The 24,485-nt window shown below is 54.2% G+C and overlaps 2 protein-coding genes across 2 annotated transcripts; both read right to left on the reverse strand.

Annotated features, from left to right (window-relative positions):
- Positions 1 to 588: 588 nt before the first annotated feature.
- Positions 589 to 5,552, reverse strand: RCHY1 (ring finger and CHY zinc finger domain containing 1). The gene is made up of 9 exons (XM_084263012.1): positions 5,490 to 5,552; positions 4,907 to 5,026; positions 4,651 to 4,766; positions 4,445 to 4,523; positions 3,981 to 4,025; positions 3,815 to 3,873; positions 3,017 to 3,043; positions 2,623 to 2,743; positions 589 to 1,925 (listed from the first exon to the last, which is right to left on the reverse strand). The coding sequence occupies exons 1-9, from the start codon at positions 5,544 to 5,546 to the stop codon at positions 1,797 to 1,799; spliced, it is 753 nt and encodes a 250-aa protein (XP_084119138.1). The 5' UTR covers positions 5,547 to 5,552; the 3' UTR covers positions 589 to 1,796.
- A 999-nt stretch (positions 5,553 to 6,551) lies between these two features.
- Positions 6,552 to 21,311, reverse strand: CDKL2 (cyclin dependent kinase like 2; the record flags this gene model as incomplete). Its single annotated transcript, XM_084263522.1, has 13 exons — positions 6,552 to 7,600; positions 8,452 to 8,544; positions 9,263 to 9,369; positions 9,490 to 9,601; positions 10,343 to 10,433; positions 11,078 to 11,352; positions 12,148 to 12,274; positions 12,755 to 12,843; positions 13,498 to 13,637; positions 13,953 to 14,065; positions 14,898 to 15,076; positions 15,844 to 16,038; positions 21,144 to 21,311. 12 exons carry the CDS (start codon positions 21,309 to 21,311, stop codon positions 8,485 to 8,487), a joined length of 1,656 nt encoding a protein of 551 aa, XP_084119648.1. The 3' UTR covers positions 6,552 to 7,600; positions 8,452 to 8,484.
- Positions 21,312 to 24,485: the final 3,174 nt, after the last annotated feature.

Consider the following 24,485-nt stretch of genomic DNA (forward strand, 5'->3'; position numbering starts at 1 on the left):
GCTTCTGGAGCCTCAGCCGAGTATGGTGAAGATTTTCTCCCTCCTCTTCAGCAGGAGAACTAATGCTGCTTTAGTAACACAGAAAACCAGCATTTCTCAGATTCATCTCAAAGACATCATTTGGCATCACTTTTTCATCCTATTTACTGCTCATTTCATAGACTCACAGCCTGGTCTGGGTTGGGAGGGACCCCAGGGATCACAGAGCTCCAACCCCCTGCCACAGGCAGGGACACCAACCTCCAGGCCTGGAGTTACACAAGATTGCCCAGGGCCCCAGCCAACCTGGCCTTGAACACCCACAGGGGTAGGGCACTCACCCCCTCTCTGGGCAGCCCCTTCCAGCCCCTCACCACTCTCTCTGCAAAGAACTTCCCCCCAATATCCAATCTAAACCTTCCCCCTTCCTGGGGAGCCTGGACTGGCACCAGTCCCACCACCCCCTCCCCTCGTACCACAGAAATACAGGGGTTGCTGAGACAGCTGTTTTCACAATGAAGACCCAGAAATGACACATCCAGACACTCAACTCTCTTTGTGTCCTTGGGTGGGACTTTCTGGAGCACAGGTGCAACAGGAGAGCACAGCACAGGTAAACTGCTTTAATAGAGATGTTCTTGTACAATTATTTAGAGTACTGAGGAAAATGCTGCAGAGAAAGATACTCCAGCACAGGCAGCTACAGCAACGCTGTCCTCCGAGCCTGGGAATTTCGTACAGAGGGACTTGGTCAGATGAAGAAAAGCTGCTGCTTCACCACAGAGCTGCTTTACACTGAGCAGTTCTTACAGTGAAGAAGAACTGGGCCTCTAAACGTGTACTGAGCAGTTATTTGTTCTACAATTCTCACAACCTAAGAACCTCCTGCAATGTTTAGACTGCAGAACACCTTAGGCAGGGTGTTACATCAAGGCTGGGTTGTAGTTCTCTTAAAGCACTCCTCCATCCTTTTTCTCCACCCAGTGCCATCAGATACCATTAAAAAACCCCCCAACCACCCCAAACCACAGAAAATTGGTCCCTGCACTACCCGAGTGTCCCTGTGAAATGAGAGCTTTAGCCAACATCTCAGGCTCAGCCCCATCAGACGGCTGGACCTCAATCCTGGCAGGACAAGGCCACTCAGAACACCATCTGTGTACCCACCTACAGCCCCACGGCACCCTGGCCCAAGGGAGTAAAACAAAACAAGGGAGAAACAGGTGGAAACTGCTCAAACTGAGCCAAGGGGATGCTACCTCTGCGCTCGCTGTGCCCCTTCCAGCCAGCTGTGCCCCCTCCAGCCAGCTGTGCAGCAGCTCTGAAGCCCCCGAACAAACCCCTCATTTAGGAGGCCCAAATGTGCTCATGCAGAGCCCTGCAGATGTCAGCTTGATGTACAAAGGGCGCTGTGGGAGCTTCCCCAGCAGCTGCACACAGAACAGCTACACCTCCACCTCCTGTGCCCCTCGCAACCTGCAGCTGCCCCAAAATGTCTGCTGCTGCGGCAGCTGCTGCTGGCTCCTCATCCTGGCTCGTTAAGTTACTCTTCTAGGCTGGCTCTGACAGTCAACAGCTCTTTTTGAGGGCATCGGTCTCCCTGAAAGTCTTCATCAGGATCATGTTGCTCCACAGGGAATTTCCCAGAGGGGGCACAAGCAGCGAAACTCTGTCGCACCAGCACTAATTAAGTCTTGGAACCATTTCACTGGTGCCACGACAACTCTGAATGGTATTTTCTTACTGACAAGCATGTTCTTTGTGTTTGGGTTTTTTTAAGTCTCCTCCAGGAGCCCTGCTGGTGCAGCTCCCCTCGCTCAGTGCTCCTCCGCAGGCAGCCGGCACGTCCCGTCTTGGGCTGTGTTGTACGACTGGCAGCTGCTGCACTTCATGCCCAGGAAGTGGAACTGCACTGTCGACCGGGCACTGCAGTCATTGCACAGGATCTGCACACCAAGGAGAGGTGGACAGGCTTTAGCACCCATGGGGCACGAGTATGTAACAACAAAGCCAAGTGCAGGGTCCTGCCCCCGAGCTGGCACAACCCCCGTTATCTGCACAGGTCAGCAGATGATGTGCTGGGAAGCAGCCCCAAGGAAAAGACTTGGGGAGACTCCTGGGGGAGAAGCTGAACAGGAGCCACCAATGTGCATCTGCAGCCCAGAGGGCCAACCCCATCCTGGCTGCATCCCAAGGAGTGTGGCCAGCAGATCCAGAGAGGGGATTCTGCCCCAGTGCTCTGCTCTGGGGAGACCCCACCTGGAGTGCTGGGTCCAGCTCTGGAGCCCTCAGCACAAGGAGGACATGGAGCTGTCGGAGAGCATCCAGAGGTGGCCACAAAAATTGTCAGAGGGCTGGAGCAGCTCTGCTGTGAGGGCAGGCTGGGAGGGCTGGGCTGGCCCAGCCTGGAGAAGAGAAGGCTCTGAGGACCACAGGTTGTGTGGTTGGTGGTTTGTTTAGTGTTGGAGTGCAGGTAGGGGGTGCTTTTTATGTGTATTTGTAAAAAGCTCCAGTCAGTGATGAGCACTGTAAGCCTACACACAACATCAGTTCATCATTCCCTAGCCATCAGCTGCAGGACAAGTTCCTGGCGCCCTCTACTGCCGGCAAGGCAGAGGGACTGCCCCGGGCCCCGGCTCTTACCTCCACCCTCATGTTCTGGTACTCGGCGGGCATGGGAGTCCGCGCCACTTCGTCATCCAGCTGGCGCCAGTACCGCGTCATGTCCAGGGCCGAGTGCATGCACAAAGGACACCGGTAGCCTCTGGCAGAAAGGGGAGGGGGAAAAGGTCTGCATCAGAAAACGGAGTGGGGCTGTGACACAAGCACACCAAGAGGAGAAACCTGCACATCGTACCGAAGCCAAACACCATGAGTCAAGACGTTCTCCCAAGCAGAACTGGGAATCAAAAGCCCCTCATCCCTTCAGGAGCTGGCTTTAAGTTACTTGCTACAGGATCAGCATTGTGACCTTTCTCTCCTGAAGTAATCTGCTGGGACTTTCCAAGAGCATTAAGAGAAGCTTGGAAATACTTACTCCTTCAGCATGTCCTCATAGCATGTTCTGAAAAGAAAATGCAGGGAGAAGGTCAGCAAAGAACAAGACAGTTCCTGACTGGAAATGCATCTGGACTGAACCACGGGAAAAGGCACACAGCTCTCCCCGGATCAGAAGGTAAAAACTATCCTAAGTCCAGGTGATAAAAAAGCTCTCCAGCAAAATCACTGGGTACTGTGGCCAAAATTCCAGAAAGAAAGCACACTTAATCCCATTCTAAAGTCTTCTAACCCATCACAAGGGAACAGGGACAAGGCTGTGACAGCTCGTGTGGTTCAGGTAGGATCTGTCACCAGGTAAGTTTAAGATGGAGAGGAACTGAAGCCTGGCATTCAGCCTGGAGGAATTCAATCAGGAATTCAGTCTGGAGAGACCCAAGTCAAACACAGAGGTGACTCAGTGCACAGCAACAACCAGGTGTGGGGGGAAACAAGAGAGTCAACCCAGTAACCAAACGCTGCACCTGCAACATGAGACAGGCACAGGAAGGGAGAATGGAAGGGGAGCACGTGGCAACTGTTCCTCCAAAGGCACCCAATGCCACCTATGGCATGGCTCTGACGCCCCAGCACAGCTGGCAGGCTCTGCACACAACGAGGCACGCTGCTGGCACGAGGGGCTGCATCAAGGAAAGAATCTAAACCCTAACTGACCACCTGCCTCTGACCTCTCAACACCATCGTGCCATTGCTTTCTGCACCAGGGAGGGTCTTCAAGGGCTCTTTAAAACTTAAATAGTACCAGCAGGAAACTCAGCGTGGGAAAATTGAGTTTTACCTGTGAAGAAGGTGACCACAGGGCAGAACGTGAGCTCCAACACGAGAGGTGTGGATGTCCTGTTCAAGGGGAGTTAGCAGACAGAGAGACAGGAGAATGAATTCAAGTGCAGTCAAAACAACACAGCTGCAGGCAAAGTCATCAGAGAGGAAAAGCAGCAGCTCACCTCCAGACATATGGGGCAGTCCTGCCTGGAGACATTCTCAATACACTGTGCAAAGGGAAAACCAAAAATAATTACTAAATCCAACAGTTACTGTGCTGTGTGGATAGCTGCGTTCTGAATCCTGGGCTGGAGTGAAGCTGGAGGAGGGAAGGGGGAGAGGAGAGACTGGGGGGAAGTTCTTTGCAGAGAGAGTGGTGAGGGGCTGGAAGGGGCTGCCCAGAGAGGGGGTGGGTGCCCCGTCCCTGGGGGTGTTCAAGGCCAGGTTGGCTGGGGCCCTGGGCAGCCTTGTGTAGCTCCAGGCCTGGAGGTTGGTGTCCCTGCCTGTGGCAGGGGGCTGGAGCTCTGTGCTCCTTGGGGTCCCTCCCAGCCCAGGCCAGGCTGTGATGGAGAGGAGGCACTGCCGAGGTGTGCTGTTTGGGTTGGGGTGGTTTTTTAAGGTAGGGAGTCATCTGCTGCCTTCTTACCTTGTGCTTTCCTCGGAGACTCAAGCTTAAGCATAAATTGCACTTTGAGCAGTGGAAGAAATCCTCCTTCGGGCCGATCCTGAGGAGAAAAGCGTGAGGCAGAGGCCGGTCCCGTCCCCAGCCCCGGCCCCACCTGAGCGGGACAGGGACAGGGCCAGGGCCAAGGGCCCCGCGGAGAGGCCGGAGCCCGGCCGCCCCTCACGCACCTGCAGATGCCGCACTCGGAGCAGTGATACTGCTTCTTGTCGCGGTCGAAGAGGTGGCAGATGCCGCAGTAGTACTCGCCGAAGAGGCTGTGGCAGCCCTCGCAGCTCTGCTGGGCCTATCGCCGTGCCGCGGCGAGCGAGAGGGCGGGGAGGCGGCCGCTGAGGTGCGCGGGCCGGCGCCGCACGCAACACGGCGCCGCCCCCGCGCCCCGCGCCCCGCCCCCCGCGCCGGCGGCACCCCCCTCCCCGGGCTCACCTTCTGCAGCAGGCGGCAGCGCGCGCACTGCACCTCGGCCACGCGGAAGCGGTCCAGACGGTGCCCCTCGGCGGCGTCGTGGCACAGCCGGCAGGCGTAGAGCTTCCCGCAGCACGGCGCCTGCCAACGGCACGGCTCGGCTCGGCTCGGCTCGGCTCGGCTCGGCTCGGCACGGCACGGAACGGCTCGGCTCGGCTCGGCTCGGCACGGCACGGCTCGGCTCGGCACGGCTCGGCTCGGCACGGCACGGCACGGCTCGGCTCGGCACGGCTCGGCCCGGCTCGGCTCGGCACGGCACGGCACGGCTCGGCACGGCTCGGCTCGGCACGGCACGGCACGGCTCGGCTCGGCACGGCTCGGCTCGGCACGGCACGGCTCGGCTCGGCACGGCTCGGCTCGGCACGGCACGGCACGGCTCGGCTCGGCACGGCTCGGCTCGGCACGGCACGGCTCGGCTCGGCACGGCTCGGCTCGGCACGGCCCGGCTCGGCTCGGCGCCACCCGCGCCGCCGCCCAGCCCCCCCCTCCCCTCCCCTCCCCTCCCCTCCCCTCCCCTCCCCTCCCCGCCGCGCCGGGTCCTCACCCGCAGCCGGCAGCCGCGCCGGTAGTGCTCGCAGCCCTCCTCCCCGCCCGCCGCCATGGCCGCCGCGCTCGCCCGGCGCGCTGGCTCCGCCGCTTCCGCCCGGCCGCTTCCGCCTCCTGTGCCCGGAGCGGGCCGGGTGCCGCAGCTCCGGCTTCCCGCCCCACCTCCGCCCCAGCGTCAGCTTTTCTTTCTTCCTCCCCTCTCCCCTCAACCCTTCCCCTCCTAAACTCTTCCCCACCCCTCCCTAAAATCCTCCCGCCCCACAGCGCGATGCCGGGCATCTCGGCACTTGCCCCCTCAGGGACTGTCCGGCTGCTGTAAGGTCCCCCCGGAGCCTTCATAGAATCACAGAACCCCAGCCTGGCCTGGGCTGGGAGGGACCCCAAGGGTCACAGAGCTCCAGCCCCCTGCCACAGGCAGGGACACCAACCTCCAGGCCTGGAGCTACACAAGGTTGCCCAGGGCCCCAGCCAACCTGGCCTTGAACACCCCCAGGGACGGGGCACCCACCCCCTCTCTGGGCAGCCCCTTCCAGCCCCTCACCACTCTCTCTGCAAAGAACTTCCCCCCAGTCTCTCCTCTCCCCCTTCCCTCCTCCAGCTTCACCCCAGCCCCTTGTCCTGCCAGTCTCTGCCCTTTAACAAGCCCATTCCCCTCCTGTTCCTGGGGTCCCTTCAGGGACGGGGAGGCTGCAGTGAGGTCCCCCCACAGCCTTCTCTTCTCCAGGCTGGACCCAGCCCAGCTCCCTCAGCCTCTCTGCGTAGGGGAGCTGCTCCAGCCCTCTGAGCATTGTTGTAGACTCCTCGGGCCCCTCTCCAACAGCTCCGTGCCTTTCCTGTCCTGGGGACTCCAGAGCTGGACCCAGCACGTCAGGTGGGGTCTCACGATAACTCTTGTGAGCAGCAGAAGGCAGAAGGGGGATGGAGGGTACCAGTACTATAGAGCCTGCGAGCTTCCTGGAGACAGATACAATACAAATAAGCAGGTAAAACACCACGTCCTGGGAAGGCTGAGTGAGCACATCTCATGGTTGTAAGCACGCACCAGTACCAAGACGTTTGGGATTTAAATACCCTTTTATTTACAAAACACGGCATAGCCAGAGAGCTCTGAACACCACCACACTTGTGCTGTGTTCTGCCATGACACACAGCTGGGAAAGGCCATGTTTTGAGGAAAGACAAGTCCCCAAATGACACCGTACAGGGGCGTGAGCTGTGACAGCAACCTCAAGCTCCTGGAAAACAGAGTAGTGAGCAATGTTGGGGTATGTTAGAGCTGGCTACAGCCAACCTGCGGGAAGCTGAGCAACAAATGTATCGTGACAGGCACAAGATAAAAGCCAGCGTCGAGTCTTGACACTGATGTGTCCCATTCCCCCAAGGAATGGCTCACAGAAGCCATTTCACATGCCACCTGTGTCACAGCTCAGTGTTTTACACCCACACTCTTCCTCTGCCACTAACAGCAGCCAGATACTGACCCAGCGCGGCCGGACAACAGCCCCACACCCAAGTGACAGCGGCCCAGAGCCCAGGGGGACGAAAGCTCGCAGGGAAAAGGAACCTGGCACACGTCACACGTGCTGTCGAGCATTAGCAAGGGTTTCAAAGCAGCAGCTGGGGACGCTCACACACTCAAACGTTGTATTCCTTGCACAAACGCTTTCGTCGCTGACATTTCAGTCAAGGCAAAGGTGACGTGATCCGTACGTGCCAGTACGGACGGGGCAGCCCCCAAAACACCGCCCCGCGAGCAGACACCCGCACTGCTCACTCACAGAGACAGCCCTCGAGAGGGCGGCCACTGGACCAACAGGGAGCCCAGCTTCCCTCAAAATCCTCCACATCAGTTTCTGCCCTTGCCACAACCACTTTTCGAGGGATCTCAGGTGAGACCCGGGTCAGGAAGTCAGACGTTTCAGGAGCAGTTTTGCATGCAGGAAATCCAGCAGCAACGGCACTGCGAGCCCTGTGCTCTGACTGGCCCCCAGCCCCGTCCCACGGCAGCCGGCTGCACTAAGATAGCAAGGGATCCTCCTTTGCCCTGCAGAGACCTTGCAGCCTCAGCACCTGGAAACTCAGGTGGATTGTTCCCATCATTCCCACCACCTGCATCAAGAGGAGAAAAGCAGAACGATGTACAACAAGGGGTAACAATACCCAAGAGGGAAAAAAGCCAAACAGTGTACAAATCCACGCCACAGCTTTGCCTCTGAGTTCTGTTTCAGACCAGAACTGCATGGCTTTCACTGGGCAAGGCAAGAAACCAGTGAAACCACATTTCAAAGGCTCAGCTTCAAACAACCTGGAATGAGAAGATGCAATGCACAAGTGCAAACAGGGTACTCTGATCTCAAGGGCACAAGTCAACCACACAGGCAGGACTCTTCCGAAGCCTCCTTCTCTCCCAGACTCCCGTTTCATGCCGAGAGCACTGAGGTATCAACACCTACATTAAATACATTTGATCACATGACACTGTAACTAAATAAATTCCCTAATATTAAACTTGACAAGCCCCCTCCCCAAATGCAAGAAGGGATCCTCTTCACCAAAGCCCATTTTCTGCGATGCACCTGATGGGGCTGTACACACAACCCGTGTTCTTCCCCATCCCAATGAAAAGCAGCCAGTTCCCCCTTTTTGTCAGTCTATCACTTTGCTCAACCCTCAACTTCACGAGCTCCTTAATTTCCAACCCCAGTGCCCAGCACCTCAGCTCAGAAAAATTATCTACCTACCACAGCAAACTTCCAGTATCCCTCAAGAAAGCTGCGCGCTGCCCTCAGCAAGGAGCCTGTTGTAGCTCCGTGTCCTAACCAAGGGTGTGAAGTGAGATTGTTCCTGCTGCACCTCCCAACCAGGTAAGCACTGATGGAACTCTCCACCTGAGAGAGCCCAAAGACTGCACAGCAAAGGGAAAGCCACCAGAAGGCTGCATAGCAGAAGTGATGGCCTACCTTTCACAGGCAGGTGTAGTCTTCTCTGTAGGGCTAGTGGTCGACTCTGGGGAAGCTGGATTCTGGTGCATCGGGCACAAAGGTCCCAGACAGCTATGAATCAGGAAGGAGGGAAAGGAGAGAAAGGCAGGAAGGAGAGAAAGTCATAGCATAGAGAGAATAATCACAAACCGCTTCTAGGGACGTATGCAGTGCCAACATGGAAGTGGAAACAAATGCACTCTGATCAAATCAGACTTCAGTACAGCCTGACAAATCCCAACTGGAAGCAAGGTGGCCAAAGCAACTGCTGACAGAATTGCTTACCTCTCCAACATCATCTGTGTTAGCAGGAACTCATCTTTGAGAGCTGCACGTTCTCCCTATGCCTGGCTCCTGTGCTTTCCCCCCCTCACTGCACTCAGCCCCCTCAAACGCCCAACACAGCCCCAGCACACACGTCCCTCCTGGCCTCCCCTCAACTCAGTTACTTCCACCTTGATCAGCCAAATGAAACAGTGGCACTTCAGATTCAGGAAGGGACCTCTGGAGATCATCTAGTCCAATCCCCCTGCTAGAGCAGGATTACCTAAAGCAACATTGCCTTAGCAGTGAGAGTCTAGTATTTAGGTAGGTGCTGAGACACAAACGGAGCCCCGTGTTTCATCCACGGCCCTTCCCTCTTTCCCCAGCACAAGGACTCCCTCAGGTCCTCTCACTTCGATAGTTCAGAAACCAAGGCAAGTTCTGCTTGTGTTAGGGGCCATGCCGTTAAGAAAGACCCAAACCAAACAAACCCAGAGCAGTGCAAACCCTTTTATTGCTTCGTTACCTGCTGTGAGGCCAGGCTGGGGTTGTGGAGGTCAATAGCAGCAAGGGAGGGGACACGGGACTCCGAAATGGTTTTGTTTTCCTTTTTCAGAAACCTGGGGTGCCACGCTGCAAAACACAGCCAGCACAACCACGTTACAGAAGCAAGAGCTGACTGCTCTAATCCACACTGCTTCCTGCCACTTATTTAGGATGTGGGTTTTATTTAGAGGACAACAAAGCTCGTACCTTCCACTCCTCTCAGTTCAGGGAGATGATTGAGTTCTGGCAAGCGCACATCTGTCTTGCAGAACTCCCACTTTTTCCTGTTTGCCTGAAGGATGTTTTTTTCATTAGTAACCTACAATCAAGAGCATAATTACGAGGTCATGCCAATACAGAAAAAGCACAGCAATTTTCAGGTTTCAGATCCCATCAGGCTTCCACTGTAGCTGGAACTCACATGAAGGAAAAGTCTGGAAATGCACATGCAGGGATCTGTTCTGCTCCAGCATCATTTATCCATTAAACCCTCAGGGCAGCAAACCCCCATCACCTATGGGAGACTGCTTTCAGAGAGACAGAGCACGACACTTGGAGAGTGGCTCTGTAAAGAGGGAAATGTTCCTGCTGGCCTTGGTAGCAAGTGCAGTGGAAAGCCTTTCATTCCATTTGTTTTCATCATGAATTTTTAATGCCTTTATGACAAGACTAAATGAGGCCCCGACTGTGTTAAGCCCAAATCCTAAATTCCACTTCAGTAGAGCAGCACGTAAGGCCTGCTTTCCTGGCCAGGCTGGAGGTCATGAGCCAGCAGTGTGCCCCAGGGGCTGAGAAGGCTGATGGGATCCTGGGGGGCATCAAAAGGAGCATGGCCAGCAGGTCAAAGGAGAGGATCCTCCCCCTCTGCTATACATTTCGTATAGGATAACTATTAGCAAAGGAAAACAGACAACACACCCGCAGGAAAAAAAAGGCTAAAGAGAAGAGCATTTCTAGCTGGGAGTTGTGGTGAAGGCTTCAACAGATGGGATTCTTGACAATCAGTGACAAACTGGAGCTCAGAATTTATTTCTGGGGAAAGGGGAGAGGGATGACTTACTGATGTCAAGCTGACGCTGTAACGGCCCGCTGGAGAGTGCTTCCGTTGCTTTAGAAACGGGTCCAAGTATTTTTTGCTCTTGTCATCAACTCTGTAATCAAAAATGCCCCAAACTTTTAATGAACTAGCTAACACAGCGAATAAACACACATGCATGACCCCCTGAAACACCATCAGCAAACTCTTCTAACAGCTCACGGGGAGAATATCCTTCATGAGCTCAGTTATGGGAGAAGTTTGGTCCAGAGGACAAGCTGCAAGTCAAAGAAAGGCCAGTGCCACAGCAGCTGGCAAACCCCTGCTGTCCAGCAGCGCTGTGCCAGACCTGGAAACCAGAGACCCTGTGCCAGGCTCTCTCACCCACTTACAGTCCCACCCCCAACAAGAGCTGTTTCTAGTCCTATCCAAAACCCACATCATCACCCCACACCCCTCTCAGGATGTTACAGGTCCTTGGAGACAGGACAAGGGGCGATGGGCTCAAGTTGGAGCACAGGGAGTTCCCCACCAATGTGGGGAAGAACTTTTCCCCAGTGAGGGTGAGGGAGCCCTGGGACAGGCTGCCCAGGGGGTGTGGAGTCTCCTTCTCTGGAGAGATTCCAGCCCCATCTGGACGCCGACCTGTGTGTCCTGTCCTAGGGACCCTGCTTGGGCAGGGGGTTGGACCCCATGGGCTCTGGGGGTCCCTTCCAACCCCTCTGTGACTCTATGATTCTTCTAGCTCTGCTCCCGTACCTGTAATTAAGTTTTCTGGGCACAGGACCCATCCCAACCGCAGTGGGAGAAAAGTTCTGGTTGATGGGAGGGATAACTATGCTGGTGTTCTTGGCATAGTCCAAGCTGCTGCTGGAATCTTTTAGGCTGGTTTGAGAGCTTATTTTAAATGGGTTGATCGCGCTGTCGTAGAAAGAGTTCAGATTGGAGGATCGGCCTGCTTTCTCTGCATCAGCTTTGGAGGGCTTTGTCTTTAGTAGCTTTGTATCCCTGTTCTTGGAGTCAATGCTGAAATCCTGCTTGGGAGAGATAAGCAGCATCCTTCTCTTAAAGTGGTGTTAAAAAGCAGCTTAGAGCAGCACAGGCAGGGGAAAAGAAGTCAAAAGCCTAAACCTGCACGATTATGCACAATTTGATGGAGATGGAAACATTTTGAGTCAAAACCCTCTGTGTTTTCCATCAAACAGGAGGAGACTTGTCAGGGTTCCAGCACTCTCTGTAAATAAGTTACCTTAGAATGGCATTGGAATGAAGGAGGAAGAACAGACACATCCTGTGTCACTCCAAAGAAGTGAAGTAAGAATTGAGCCTGATTTCACCTCAGAGCTACCCTGAAGCTTCTGCTTAGTATGTCACTGAAAGCAAAACATCATTCTGGGGCCAGGGCTTTACCACAGGCAGCACAGAAGCACATTTTCGTTATTCCACATGACTGAAGGCTTCCCAACTGATTCTTCCTTCAGCTCTGTACTTGCCAGTAACGGCATCACAACAGAGCTTACCTCCTAGGGGCTCTCAGACTGCCAAGCCAAGTACCTGTAGCAGCCCAACAAGCTCGAGGCAAGGGCACAGAGTGTCAGAGCTGTGGTGAGGCAGGGGGACTGCCCTGATTTGGGTGACAAGGTCTTTGGCACCACCTGGGCTCACAGCAGTCTCTGAAGGTGAGCTGCTCCGGCACACCGCGCTTACCCAGAGAAATGCACAATTATGTGTACATTTTTGCTAAGAAGAACTGCTGCACATTCTTACACAGAGATTTTAAAGCATTCACACAAAATAAATACAGGTCTGGAAAACAAAGATGGACCAACCTGAACACCAAGCATTTTTCTTTCTTCTAAAAGATCATCTTTGTCCCTTTTGCTGAGTTTTGATTTCTTTTGTAACTGACGGTCTCTGGCGTCTTTCTGAATCTTTACTTTCAGCTCCTGAGCAAATCTACATTCCAGAAGAAGAAGAAGAAAAAAGGCTTCTATTAATATCATCACAAGCTGGTGTTCCGCACAGGCTCCTGTAGCCTTCACAGCAACCAAACAAGTCGTGCTTTTAACTCAGGAGGAGCCAGCCAAATACAACATGCCCATTACAATAAATAAACCCCTGGAAGCCCAGGCTCTTCACTTCAGAGCAGTAAAGGTGGCTGTATCCCAGCCCAGTGCAGCGTGAGGCTGTGCTACCCGATCTGGTGGGACACTGGGTGCTCACACGGACAAGCTCGTGCCGTGACAAGGTGATGAGGCAAACACACCACTGCAGCGTTTCAACTCCTTCAACTGTGCTATTTCTAGGAAGGCTAAACCCAAAAAGAACCCCAGACATTCAGTGGCTGCCAGCTCTGCAGACTCAGCAAGCAATCTCTGAGCGCAGCTGCTGAACCTCCTAATATCTGCCTGCTTGGAGAAGACATTAACTCCTCACCTTTCAGCAAATCCATCCTCGTTAAAGAAATCGCTCTGCAAGAGCTCAGCACAGGACGGTCTTTTGTCTGGATCAATCTGCAAGCACATCTGTCAAACCAAGGAGAACATTAGAAGGCAAATACATCAGAAACAGAGCCAAAGCTTTACCATGTCCGAGTGGAAAGCCGCAGAACTCCCCTTTCCAGGGCCTGAGATGAGCCCAAGAGACACAACTACCAGAGAAGTTTAATGTCTGCTGGCTGCTTCCATCCCAATCACTAACACCCACAGGGGCTCGCTGCAAGGGAATACCTGGCACACAAACAGATCACCCTGTCCTCAGCAAACCTCCCCTGTTTTCAGTAACTGTAGAATCCGAGCGGATCATTAGGCATTTCAAATACAACCATGCTGGTTTGAGGTTTAGTTACCCAACATATCAGTGCTCCAGATTGCTGCATGGAAGCACAAAAACTCTCCCTGGAAGGATTCTGTGGGATTTATTCCAGAGTTGTAAGCTTCCTGTCTCCCACGTAGCAGACACATAGCTCTAAGAGCAACGGATGCCACCCCACCCAAGCCTACGTGCTTGCAGTGCCTCCACCAGCAGGTAGAGGAAGGGCTGGCAGAAAACATGCCCACAGCTCTGCTACTAAATACAAAGTAAGCTGCTGTGTATTACCTACAAAGCATCCACTTCGGCAGCAGGTGAGGGGCAAAGCTTGTTGGGAGACCCTTCCCAGTAAATGATGGGTTAATTACCTTGGCTAAGTGTAGTACTGCAGCAGGGAGCTTGGGATAGCGTTTGTCCAGAGATTCGGCCTCCTTCACTTCAGGCAACCTCATGCCAGCAAAGAGGGGATTTTTGTAGAATAACTCTTGGTGTCTTGGAATTAAGTTACCTGGAATCACATCAACAAAGCAACCATATGGAAGAAATACAGAACAGTCCCATAAAACATTTGAGGGGCTGAAATACTGGGTCAGCACTACTGCAAGGGCTACAGTCAGGGTCTTTCTCTGTCCGCCTGTACGCCATGAACTGATGCTGTACTTACAAGCTCCTAGCTGCCCCGGTGAAAAGGGCCCTAAGAGCACACACAAAACAGCTCAGCACACACCACAGCCTTTCTCTTCACACCCTCCTCCCCTCCCAAAACATATCTGACCCCCTTGATTACTGAGCAGGCCCCGAGAGCCCAACCGGCTGTTCTCACCCAGGCACTTGGTGATGTGGTAGAGCTGGTCTATGTCCGAATCTCCAGGGAAGAGGGGCTCTCCCGTGAGCACTTCTGTTACCAGAGAGCCGATGGCCCACACATCCACAGCCCTGGAGAAAGGAGACAACAAACGCCACCCCAGCTCAGCGTGGCTTTATTCATCACTTTGATCCCAAGGCCAGGCTGGCACACCGCAGGTTACAAGCCCCCAAGGGCAGTTGTGCCCCTGAACAGCAGGACAGCTGTTTCCCAAGCTGGCCAGTGTGCTGGTGAACGGGTTCCCCTCCTGAAGCAGGGAAACGCTGGCAGAAGCCTGACAGGTACAAATCAGTGCTTCCAAAATACACATACAACATAGCACACTGCATGCAGTGCAACCCCGTGCTTCAGAGAGCAGCAACTCCTTCTGCAGGTATCCACTCCTCAGGCACAGTTACTGGGAATTAAGCCATGCAGGGATACACAGAGACCTGCACAACTAACAGCCCTGTGGTAACAGGTGACACTCCAACCTGGGTGGCAGTAAGGAGCATCTCATTCACCCTACCTGCTCCCTTCACTGTACGCCTCTAGAGTTGTTTGAAAGACCTTTCTGCCTTCCCCCCACAACTCCAGCTGCACAGCAGGGAGGTCTACTGTAGCCTCCCCACGTGCTACCATCAACAACTGCACAGCTCCTACAGACAACAGACCAGGAATTGTGAGGGCTCTCCTCACCTGCTGGGCCAGGAAAGCCTACCCCTGGCAGAAGTTAGCTGCAGAGTGGGAGAGAGAAGAGCAAGGCTTAACCCTCTACAAGCGAATAACCACGGACCACTGAACAGCATCCCTTCGACCCGTTTGCCAAGCGATAGTCCCCTGCCTCCCCCAGAGAAACAGAGCCCCCCCTCGATACTGCCCCCGAGCCCACAACCCTGCTGCAGCCTCACGTGCCAGTCTTACTTGCCATACTTGATATCTCCCACCAGCAGCTCTGGAGCTCTGTACCACCGGGTTGCCACGTAGTCAGTGTAAGGCTCCCCAGAAGCTGCTAAGGTACGGGCAAATCCGAAGTCACACAGCTTCACCACTCCCGACTGGGAAACCAGAATGTTCTCTGGCTTAATATCCCGGTGTATTATCTGCACAGAGAAAAGCAAGTCAAGAGAAACGAATTCCCCAATTCTTCACAGCAAATTGGCTGGCTCACCAAAACTACTGGCTTTCTGAGACCCAGGTAGGGAGTGGCATTTTTGCAGGCAGGGGGAACCGAAAGGTGTTTTGAACAGGCACAATTCATTATGCTTGACAAACCCGGCCATGACCACAAGTTTAGAAGGTGTTAAGTACTGCAAGGGCCACAGGCATGTCCTGCAGTTAAATGCTAACAGTGTTTTAGGGATTCAGAAGAGACACCGTTTCCCTGCCATCAAAACAAATAAATAAATGCACATGTGCTTACACAGGTAGTTACACAGCTATGGTTAAACTGGCAAACCTGTCAGCAATCAGCTGAGCACAAGCCCCTGGAAACGGTGAAGAGGAAAAGCAAGGCTGCCTGTTTACAGGCATGGAAAAGGTTTGGGGAAAGTGACTACCTCCCTCTGCAAGACAAGCCAGCCCATGGTGAGGTGCCACTGAGTCTCAGATCCCCATGGACATCCAGGCCCTTCCTGTGAAACTCTCTCAGAAAGCAAATCAGAGACAAACTACTGGGTGAGCTGACATCAAGCTCTGACATTTTAATATGAAATTCACAGTCCAGCTCTTCTGCCCTGCCTCTTCCTTTACAGCCAAAGCTTTATGCCTCTAAGGTTTAATACACAGGGGAAAACATTAAAATAAAGAAATGCTTCTGTATCTGCTCATTCCCTGTTAACTGCAGAGCTTCCTCCCCAGGGATACTTACATTATGGCTGTGACAGAACGCTATTCCTCTTATAATCTGAAACAAGTATTTCTGAGCCCTGCTGAAGTCTAGTCCGTTTGGAAAGGCCTCAAGGTCATCAAGCACCGTGTGATCCACAAATTCAAACACCAGGTACCACCGCTTCTTCTTTTTATACACCTCCAGCAGGTTCACCAGGTTCTCATGCCTGAGTTGCTGTTATAGAACAGGAAATATTTGGTAAGAGTTTGACAGCGTATCAATGGGTAATACTTTTAACTGCCCTGGGATGCTGCTCTTGTCACGGCACACTCACTCATTCATTCTCAAAATCAGCTCACTGGTATTTCAGAATAGGTTGGATTTTACCAGTGTCATTTTATTTTAACATTACCTGGAGGATTCCCACCACCTCATATATACAGGCACCTGGTTTTGTAACGCAAAAATAAATCAAACACTGAGTAAGGACACTTCATCTTTATGAGGATGCTCAAAATAGACCATTCTGTTGCTGGGAGATGTCAAGCGCTCTGCTCCTCCCAGTGCTCTCCTGAGAGGCAACACTAACTCGTGCCCTGATCTTGACAAGCTTTAGAGCAAGCCTGTGTTCCAGTGAGGGAGATGGGTGAGGAAGTCAGAAAGAATTCCAGAGGAGCACACGGCTCTCAGGCACCTAACAGCGTCTACCCACAGGGACTGTGGAGAGCAAAGGAGAACCCCGAGCTGCCAGGGAAGGCAGGGCAGGACAGCCTGTAGCGGGAAGCTCGGCGCGCTGCGGAGGACGGCTCTGGCCTCAGAGAACAGCAGCACTCTGAGCCACGGTGAAGAGCTGCAGAGACCCCTGGCTCGCTGCCTGTGTGCATTACAGACAGCTCGAGCAGCAGCCAACGCTGCTGTACCCCAACGCTGGGCTGTATCCGTGAGCCAAACCCCTTTAGGAGATATTCTCCTCAAGGTGCCCCTGCTCCCCTGCCTGCTCCCTCAGGGCAAGGCGCAAGGAGGCAGCTCCCAATGTGCTGCTTTAAGGAAAAGCTTTTCTCTCCTCTCCCGACAGCCCAAAGCTGATACACCTTTTCTCCCATGCTCCCAGGAAGCTTTACTGTTCTCTGCCATACCTTTCTCCAGCTCATCTTTTAAAAAGCCTCTTACCTCCCCACTTAAAAGGAAAACAAAAGCAGTTTGTTCCACCAGTCTGCCAGTTCATCACCAGCTACTCGGTGTCTGTATCTTATTTTTTCCTCATACACCTCATAGAAGATGGATCTTTTAAGCTCCTACTGTGCCCCAGAGCATTTCTCTCAGCACTGGCAGCTGACACACATCCACAGTAATGTGTGCCAGGACACCAGCACACTGAACAAACAGCAAAGTTCAGCGTTCTTACCTAAAACAGCGTTAACAATTAAAGTGGCTTTTATTGAGCTAGTGGGTTCAGAGTGAAAAGTCACAGGCCAGGGCTTTGAAGAGGGCTTTGATTTTTGTTTAGTTTATATTATGCAGAGAGGAAAGATGAAGATAGGTTAGAGCTCTTGCAGCTGGGAAGGGCGATGGGATCCTGGGCTCCATCAGCAGAGGGGTGGCAGCAGGGACAGGGAGGGGATTGTCCCTCTCTGCTCTGCCCTCCCCAGCTGGAGTCCTGTGTCCAGAGCTGGGGCCCAACACAAGGAAGATGTGGGGCTGGTGGAGAGGGGTCAGAGGAGCCACGAAGGTGATCAGAGGGCTGTAGCAGCTCCCCTACGGAGAGAGGCTGAGGGAGCTGGGCTGGGTCAGCCTGGAGAAGAGAAGGCTGTGGGGGGACCTCACTGCAGCCTTCCAGTCCCTGAAGGGACCCCAGGAACAGGAGGGGAATGGTCTTGTTAAAGGGCAGAGACTGGCAGGACAAGGGGATGGAGTGAAGCTGGAGGAGGGAAGGAGGAGAGGAGAGACTGGGGGGAAGTTCTGTGCAGAGAGAGTGGTGAGGGGCTGGAAGGGGCTGCCCAGAGAGGGGGTGGGTGCCCCGTCCCTGGGGGTGTTCAAGGCCAGGTTGGCTGGGGCCCTGGGCAACCTTGTGTAGCTCCAGGCCTGGAGGTTGGTGTCCCTGCCTGTGGCAGGGGGTTGGAGCTCTGGGACCCTTGGGGTCCCTTCCAACCCAGACCAGTCTTTGAGTCTATGAAAAAACCCACAACATGAATGGGGAAGAAAAAGAAAAGAAGAAAAAAAGAAAAAAGTTGCATTTTCTAATTCTTTTGTCATCCCATTCTAACCAGCCCAGAACCCACCTCCCATTCGTTAACGTTTGGAACGCTGGTTTATCACACACCCCTAAACAAAACAGACCTTGCTACAAGGAGCAGGTATTTATTAGCTCGGAGCCCAGGAGGGAAATACCATGGGAGGCTGCCTGAAGGCAGCACCACAGCCCAGGGATCACAGCCAAGAAAGACACAGGGCTGCAGAGCACTGAGACTCGTATGAGAAATGACTTCTCAGGTCTGAAACATGAAGATTTAAAAACAAGGTGATTAGGAAAAAATCCACCTCCCCTTGAGAATAATCTCCTCCCAGACCAGGAGACCTGAAGGAGTTTTGTGAAGATTAAATTTCTGTCCACACTCTGGAACAGGAGAAAAAAAAAGAATAAATAAATAAGGTTCACAGGGAACAGACAAGTGAAGAAACTAGGAAAAGATTAAATCCCTGGGTATTAATTTTCACTGTGGGAGGCCACATTTATTGAGGTACCTGTGGGAACCTTCCCCTTGCTAAGCTGCCATTCAGCCAGGAAAACAAGTTAATTCCCAGCATGCCTGGGAGGCAGTTCGTGCTCTGACTCCGTAACTGAGCGAGCCTGGCCGAGGATCAGGTACAATCCAGACTCACACAGGTCTGCGGCTCAAAGAGTTGGAGGGGACAAGGCCTGGAACTCCTGCTGCCTGCGTCTCAAGCTCCAGCATCTACATTTCTCTTCATTCTAAGTGTCTGTCCATCTTGTGGTGACAGCAGGGATCACTTTTTGTGTCCCCTGTAGCACAGGGACTAGAGTCTGGCAGTCCTGTGAAGACACAGCAGCCAAGGAAAGAGATGGGCTTGCACGTGTTCTCACCTCTGGAACACCCTGTGCTGGAGGAAAAGCCGAGACACACTCCACCTGTAGTAAGACTTCCCTTCACTTCTTGACCAGGCAGATCACCCATGTCCCGAGACTTAAAACTACCTCGTGTGCCTGTGCACAGGGGGAAGGGGAAAAAACGCTGCAACTGCTGCCTGAGGTTATAAACAGAGGCTGCAGGTGGTCAAAGGAGCACGCAGAACAAGGGACGTGTGCCCTAGCACTGAATGCCACCCTGCATCCTTGGCATCCCACGCACTAAGGAACGCAGCAGGGAAACAGGTTAAGAACCTACAAAAGCTCCTGAAGAAAGAACAAGGCCAAGAGGAGAAGCAGGAAGACTGCAGGACAAAACACTGAAGAACACACACACAAAACCCTCTTTAAATCTAGAACTCCTGGGTATTGTGTCAGACAGGCTATCTGCAGCCCACGAAGAGAAGGACCTCTAATAAACCATCCCACACAATGAGGGCACACCTCAAAACACCGCCAGTAAGAAGCCAACAGGCTGAAGAACAACTGGACATCTAGTATGAACCAATAAAGCATCCACAGTTGGTACCAGGCAAACCACGCTCTCAAACAGCAAAGGAGGTGATGCCAGCTGGCTTCAGCCTAGGGGCATGCTGCTGACTGATAAGGCTCAGGGAAATGGATACCTGCCCTTCTCCAGCCTCAGTACAAGCCTGACAGGAAAGTGCCACCAATAAAACAACGTACAACATTCCTAGGAGCAGATATCTGTACCAAGGAATGCTGGTAACCAGTCTGGTTAGGCACACTGTTATGCATCCAGATCACCACTCACCTGCAAGTTTTAGAAGTCCAGCATTTCTTTCATTTTCAGCAAATTCACAGCAGCAAGGTACTTGAATTTGGTACACAACACTGGGAAGGGGCACAATTACAGCCAGGAAGCAACAGAAACCTTGAGGTGGCTCCTCTCTTACCTTTCTTTCCCCGCTGAACGCAGGGGGCACAGGCTGGATTCTCATCAAGTCAGGTTTGGCCGGGCCAATCCGGCACAGCACCCAGCCAGACAGAAAAGCAGCTCTACTACAACTCAGAGGCTAAATGTCATCTACCATGGCTTAACTGTCCATGGAAATACAAACCGGGCCCAAAGCCTTTTTTCACAGAATCACACAGTTGGAAGAGACCTGTAAGACCATCGAGTCCAACCGTCCCTGTCCTGTGCTGACCCAGATCCCTGAGCACCTCATCTCCCCTCTGTTAAACACCCCCAGGGGTGGGGACTCAGCCCCCTCCCTGGGCAGCCTGTGCCACAGCCCCACAACTCTGCCAGGGAAGAGCTTTTCCCTCCCAGCTGAGCTGACCCTGCCCTGGGGCAGCTTGAGCCCATTGCCCCTTGTCCCATCTCCTGTCCCCTGGCTGCAGAGACCATCGCCCACCTCTCTGCACCCTCCTGGCAGGGCAGTGTGGGTGGGGAGGTCTCCCCTCAGCCTCCTCTTCTCCAGGCTCAACACTCCCAGCTCCCTCAGCTGCTCCTCAGAGGATTTGCCCTCCAGCCCCTTCCCCAGCCTGGCTGCCCTTCTCTGCACTCGCTCCAGGACCTCCATGTCCTTCTTGGAGTGAGGGGCCCAGAACTGGACCCAGCACTTGAGGTGCAGCCTCCCCAGTGCCCAGTCCAGGGGCACAATCCCCTCCCCAGACCTGCTGGCCACACTATTTCTTGGTCTGGACTTTGTTAGTTCTGCTCTGTAAATCGTGGTCATAAACAACCGTGTCTGCCTTTTAAAGCCGACCCAGCAGCTTAAATTGACGCCCATCCTATAACTTCAGTGGCCGAGCATCGCTCCTTAAAGGAGTCCAAAGGGGCAGCTCCCTCCCCAGAGCCAATCACCTCCCTCACAGGTGGATCCATCGCTCCCAAACAGCTGGCGCCTTTACAGCGAGGGAGGCTCTGGCCAGAGCTGCCAAGGCCCCTGCTCCAGGCTCTGGCCAGAGCGGCCAAGGCCCCTGCTCGGCTCGCAGGAGGTGGCTGCCCTCGGGGCTGCTCTCCCTCCTCAGGGAACATCCCCCCTTGCCTGCAGCAGCCCGGCTCGCTGCCAGAGTCACCTCAGGAGCTCCAAACCAACCTGGGCCTCGCCCTTGGGGTCTACCCAAGCCAGAGTGCCCGGCGCAGCGCTGCCCAACGGGTGTAACCGCCCAGGGGTGAGGGGGCTGCCCGCGCTGGGAGCGGCGGCACAGACCACCCGCCCCTCACCTTCAGCAGCTTGATCTCCCGCAGGGCGATCTTCCTCACCGCCGCGTCGTCCTCGCCCTCCAGGAACTTCTTGACGGCGACGATCTGGCCGGTCTCCTTGTTCCTGCAGCGGGTCACCACGCCGTAGCTGCCCTCCCCGACCAGGCCCAGCACCTGGTACTTGTCCATGGCCGCGGCTCTCCGGCCCCGCGGGCGGCCGCAGGGAAGCGCCGCACGGCTGGACGAAGCGGGACCTTCCTGCACGGCGGCGGCTCCGGGCCTAAACCGTCGCCGCCGAGGGACGGGCTGCTGCAGCCGCCGGGTAAACGGCCACCGCAGCGGAAGGAGCGGGGCGGGCCGGGCCGGCGTGAGAGGCGGGCAGGGCCGAGGGTGGTGCCGGGGACGCGGCTGCCGAGGTGCCGCCTTTCCCTGGCCCGGCGGCGGGCGCGTCTCCGCGCGGCAGGCGGCGGCGGCGGAGCGCGGTGACGCTGCTCGGCCGAGCGCGGGCGCCAGCGGCGGGACGCGCTGCGAGCGGGGCCGCAACGGGGAGACGGAGGGGATCAGCGGGCTGGAGCAGCTCCCCTGGGGAGGGAGGCTGGGGGAGCTGGGCTGGGTCAGCCTGGAGAAGAGAAGGCTGTGGGGGGACCTCACTGCAGCCTCCCCGTCCCTGAAGGGACCCCAGGAACAGGAGGGGAATGGGCTTGTTAAAGGGCAGAGACTGGCAGGACAAGGGGCTGGAGTGAAGCTGGAGGAGGGAAGGGGGAGAGGAGAGACTGGGGGGAAGTTCTTTGCAGAGAGAGTGGTGAGGGGCTGGAAGGGGCTGCCCAGAGAGGGGTGGGTGCCCCGTCCCTGGGGGTGTTCCAGGCCAGGTTGGCTGGGGCCCTGGGCACCCTTGTGTAGCTCCAGGCCTGGAGGTTGGTGTCCCTGCCTGTGGCAGGGGGCTGGAGCTCTGGGACCCTTGGGGTCCCTCCCAGCCCAGACCCATCTATAACTCAGATAAAGCGTTTCCCCGCGAGGTTCTTATTTTAAAGGCATTGAGACACCTACAGAACAAATGACTGAGTGGTCCTGGCGTGAAAGCGTGCGGTGGGCAGGGTGCCGGGGTGAAAGCCCACCCCGTGTGAATTACCATCGTGACTGTTCCGCGCTGCTGCGAGGTGGGTTGTGTTGCTAAGAATGGGGCAGTGAGAAAAGCAGAGTAATCTGCTATGAAATGTGCCCTTGCTGCACGTTTTGTTTTAAAAATGTAATTTCTGCACACATTAGGCACAACTTAACACCAGGAGGAGTGTTGGGAGAGGGGTACTGTGCTCTGCCAAAATACCAATTCCCTGGAAGAACGGCATTGTGAGGCACCACGTATTCCAATAACCTGTCTGAAACCCTCATCCTGTTTCTCTTGAGTCATGGTGATATGCATCACCTTCTGCAATTCATTCCTGGTTGCTCTTCACCCTTGTGATGGTTCAGCCCCAGGCAGCAGCTGAGCACCCGAGGGGAAAACAGACAGAGCACCCATGGGTTGGGATAAGGACAGTCTACTGACAACACCACAAAAGGGGAACAATAGTCAAGCCCCATGGCAGAATTCACCCAATGATAACACTTCACCAACTCAAAGACCAAGCCAACACCCAGCCACTCTCAAACTACCCCAGAGCCACAGGGCAGCACCCCCTCCTCAACCCCCTTTTATGGGGGAGTGATGCCACCCTGTGGAAAACAGCCCCGGGGTAACTCAGCTCCCCTGTGCTGGCTGCTTGGATAAGTTAACTCTGTCCTGGCCACGACCAGGACCATCCTCATTCTCACATCCTGTGTGCAATCACCATGATGCACCTCTCAAGGCTGACCTCATGTTTCCAGGAAAAAAACCCAAAACTCTTACAAATCTGGAACTCAGTTGGCATTAATTTATTATATTCCTCCCACCTTCAACTGCTCATCGGTATTGCAGCAAGAGCCTTCTCTGGGTCCCAGCATCCGTTCTGCACGGCTGATGGATTGTTAAACTTGGCAACCAGTGAATACTTTGACTTCTGAGGTACAGATTTTGGCATCACTAAATGAGAAGCACAAGCACACATGCACAGCAGACTTCAAAATCTCACTTTGTGGGCACAGACAGCTCTTGTATTTTATTTTTAATCATAGCAAACAACACGAGCAATCAGCCTTTCCCACTTTCTGGACTGTGACCGATGCCAATTCATGAGATTCCAACCACCTCACTGTCGTGTAATGCTGTTTTTTACCATCAGCAACTAACTTAAAGCTAACAATGATTTCCTTTGGCTACAGGTTGTTTTCTGAGCAGCCTTCATAACGTCACTGTCAGCTTGTGATGATGTGCATCAGTACAGTGCTATGATTTAAAGCCAGAGACTTTAAAAGAATGAGAGATCTTGCTAAGCCACGTCGTGCCCATGCTCAGTCTGATGATGCTGTCCGAGTTCAGTGTTGATAATTTGAGAGAAACCCTTTCATCTCTTCTCATGTGATGCCAAAAGCCATCAGGGGCCTTGAAATGGATTCTTTTCCTCAAAAGTATTAATTACTGGTGAAGCTTTTTCACATTGGCCTATGGAACCCTGGAATATTTTTCTTCCATCAAGCTCTTCTGATGTTCCACGACCATGGGAAAGGAAATCCCCCAGGTTAATGACAAAGGGGCAAGACAATTTTAAAGCTGATAGCTAGAAGAGCTTTTTCCCCCCGAAAACTAAATTGGTAGCCTTCCAGTGAACCCAGCCCTGCATCTAAACTAATGAAGAACCAGATAGTTTAATTTTTCAAGTATCCACAGTGTAAGTTAGACATTTGCGGTGTTCTGAGCTGAGTGCAACTGATAACAATTTCCATCAGGGTGGATTCGGGATCCTTTGAATGTGGGAACACCCTGTGCTCCAGCTTGAGCCCATCGCCCCTTGTCCTGTCCCCACAGACACTGAGCAGAGGCTGCCCATGTCCCCTGTGTGCCACCCTTCAGCTATTGATCCCCATTGATCAGATCCCCTCTCAGGCTTCTTCTCTCCAGGCTGAACAGCCCCAGGTCACTCAGCCTTTCCTCGCAGGGGAGATGCTCCAGGCCCTTCATCCCCTCCGTACCCTCTGCTGGGCTCTCTCCAGGAGATCCCTGTCTGTTTTGTCCCAGGGAGCCCAGCACTGGACACAACACTCCAGGTGGGGCCTGAGCAGGGCAGAGCAGAGGGGGAGGGAGGTTCCTCTCCTTTGACCTGCTGGCCATGACCCTTTTGATGCCCCCAGGATCCCACCGGCCGTCTCGTCCCCCGGGGCACACTGCTGGCTCATGGGCACCCTGTCACCCACCAGGACCCCCAGGTCCTTCCCCACAGAGCCCCT

The sequence above is a fragment of the Gallinula chloropus genome (assembly GCF_964237585.1).
Source record: "Gallinula chloropus genome assembly, chromosome: 4".
Taxonomy (NCBI): Eukaryota; Metazoa; Chordata; class Aves; order Gruiformes; family Rallidae; genus Gallinula; species Gallinula chloropus.

What these genes read in the sequence shown, in the direction of transcription:
- RCHY1 (XM_084263012.1), bottom strand. Translation starts at nt 5,546, where the DNA reads ATGGCGGCGGGCGGGGAGGAGGGCTGCGAGCACTACCGGCGCGGCTGC. An exon ending in GTCTCCGAGGAAAGCACAAG is followed by an intron (nt 4,026 to 4,444) that starts GTAAGAAGGCAG and finishes CCCTTTGCACAG; the next exon opens with TGTATTGAGAATGTCTCCAG. An exon ending in ACCAGAACATGAGGGTGGAG is followed by an intron (nt 1,926 to 2,622) that starts GTAAGAGCCGGG and finishes CTTGGTGTGCAG; the next exon opens with ATCCTGTGCAATGACTGCAG.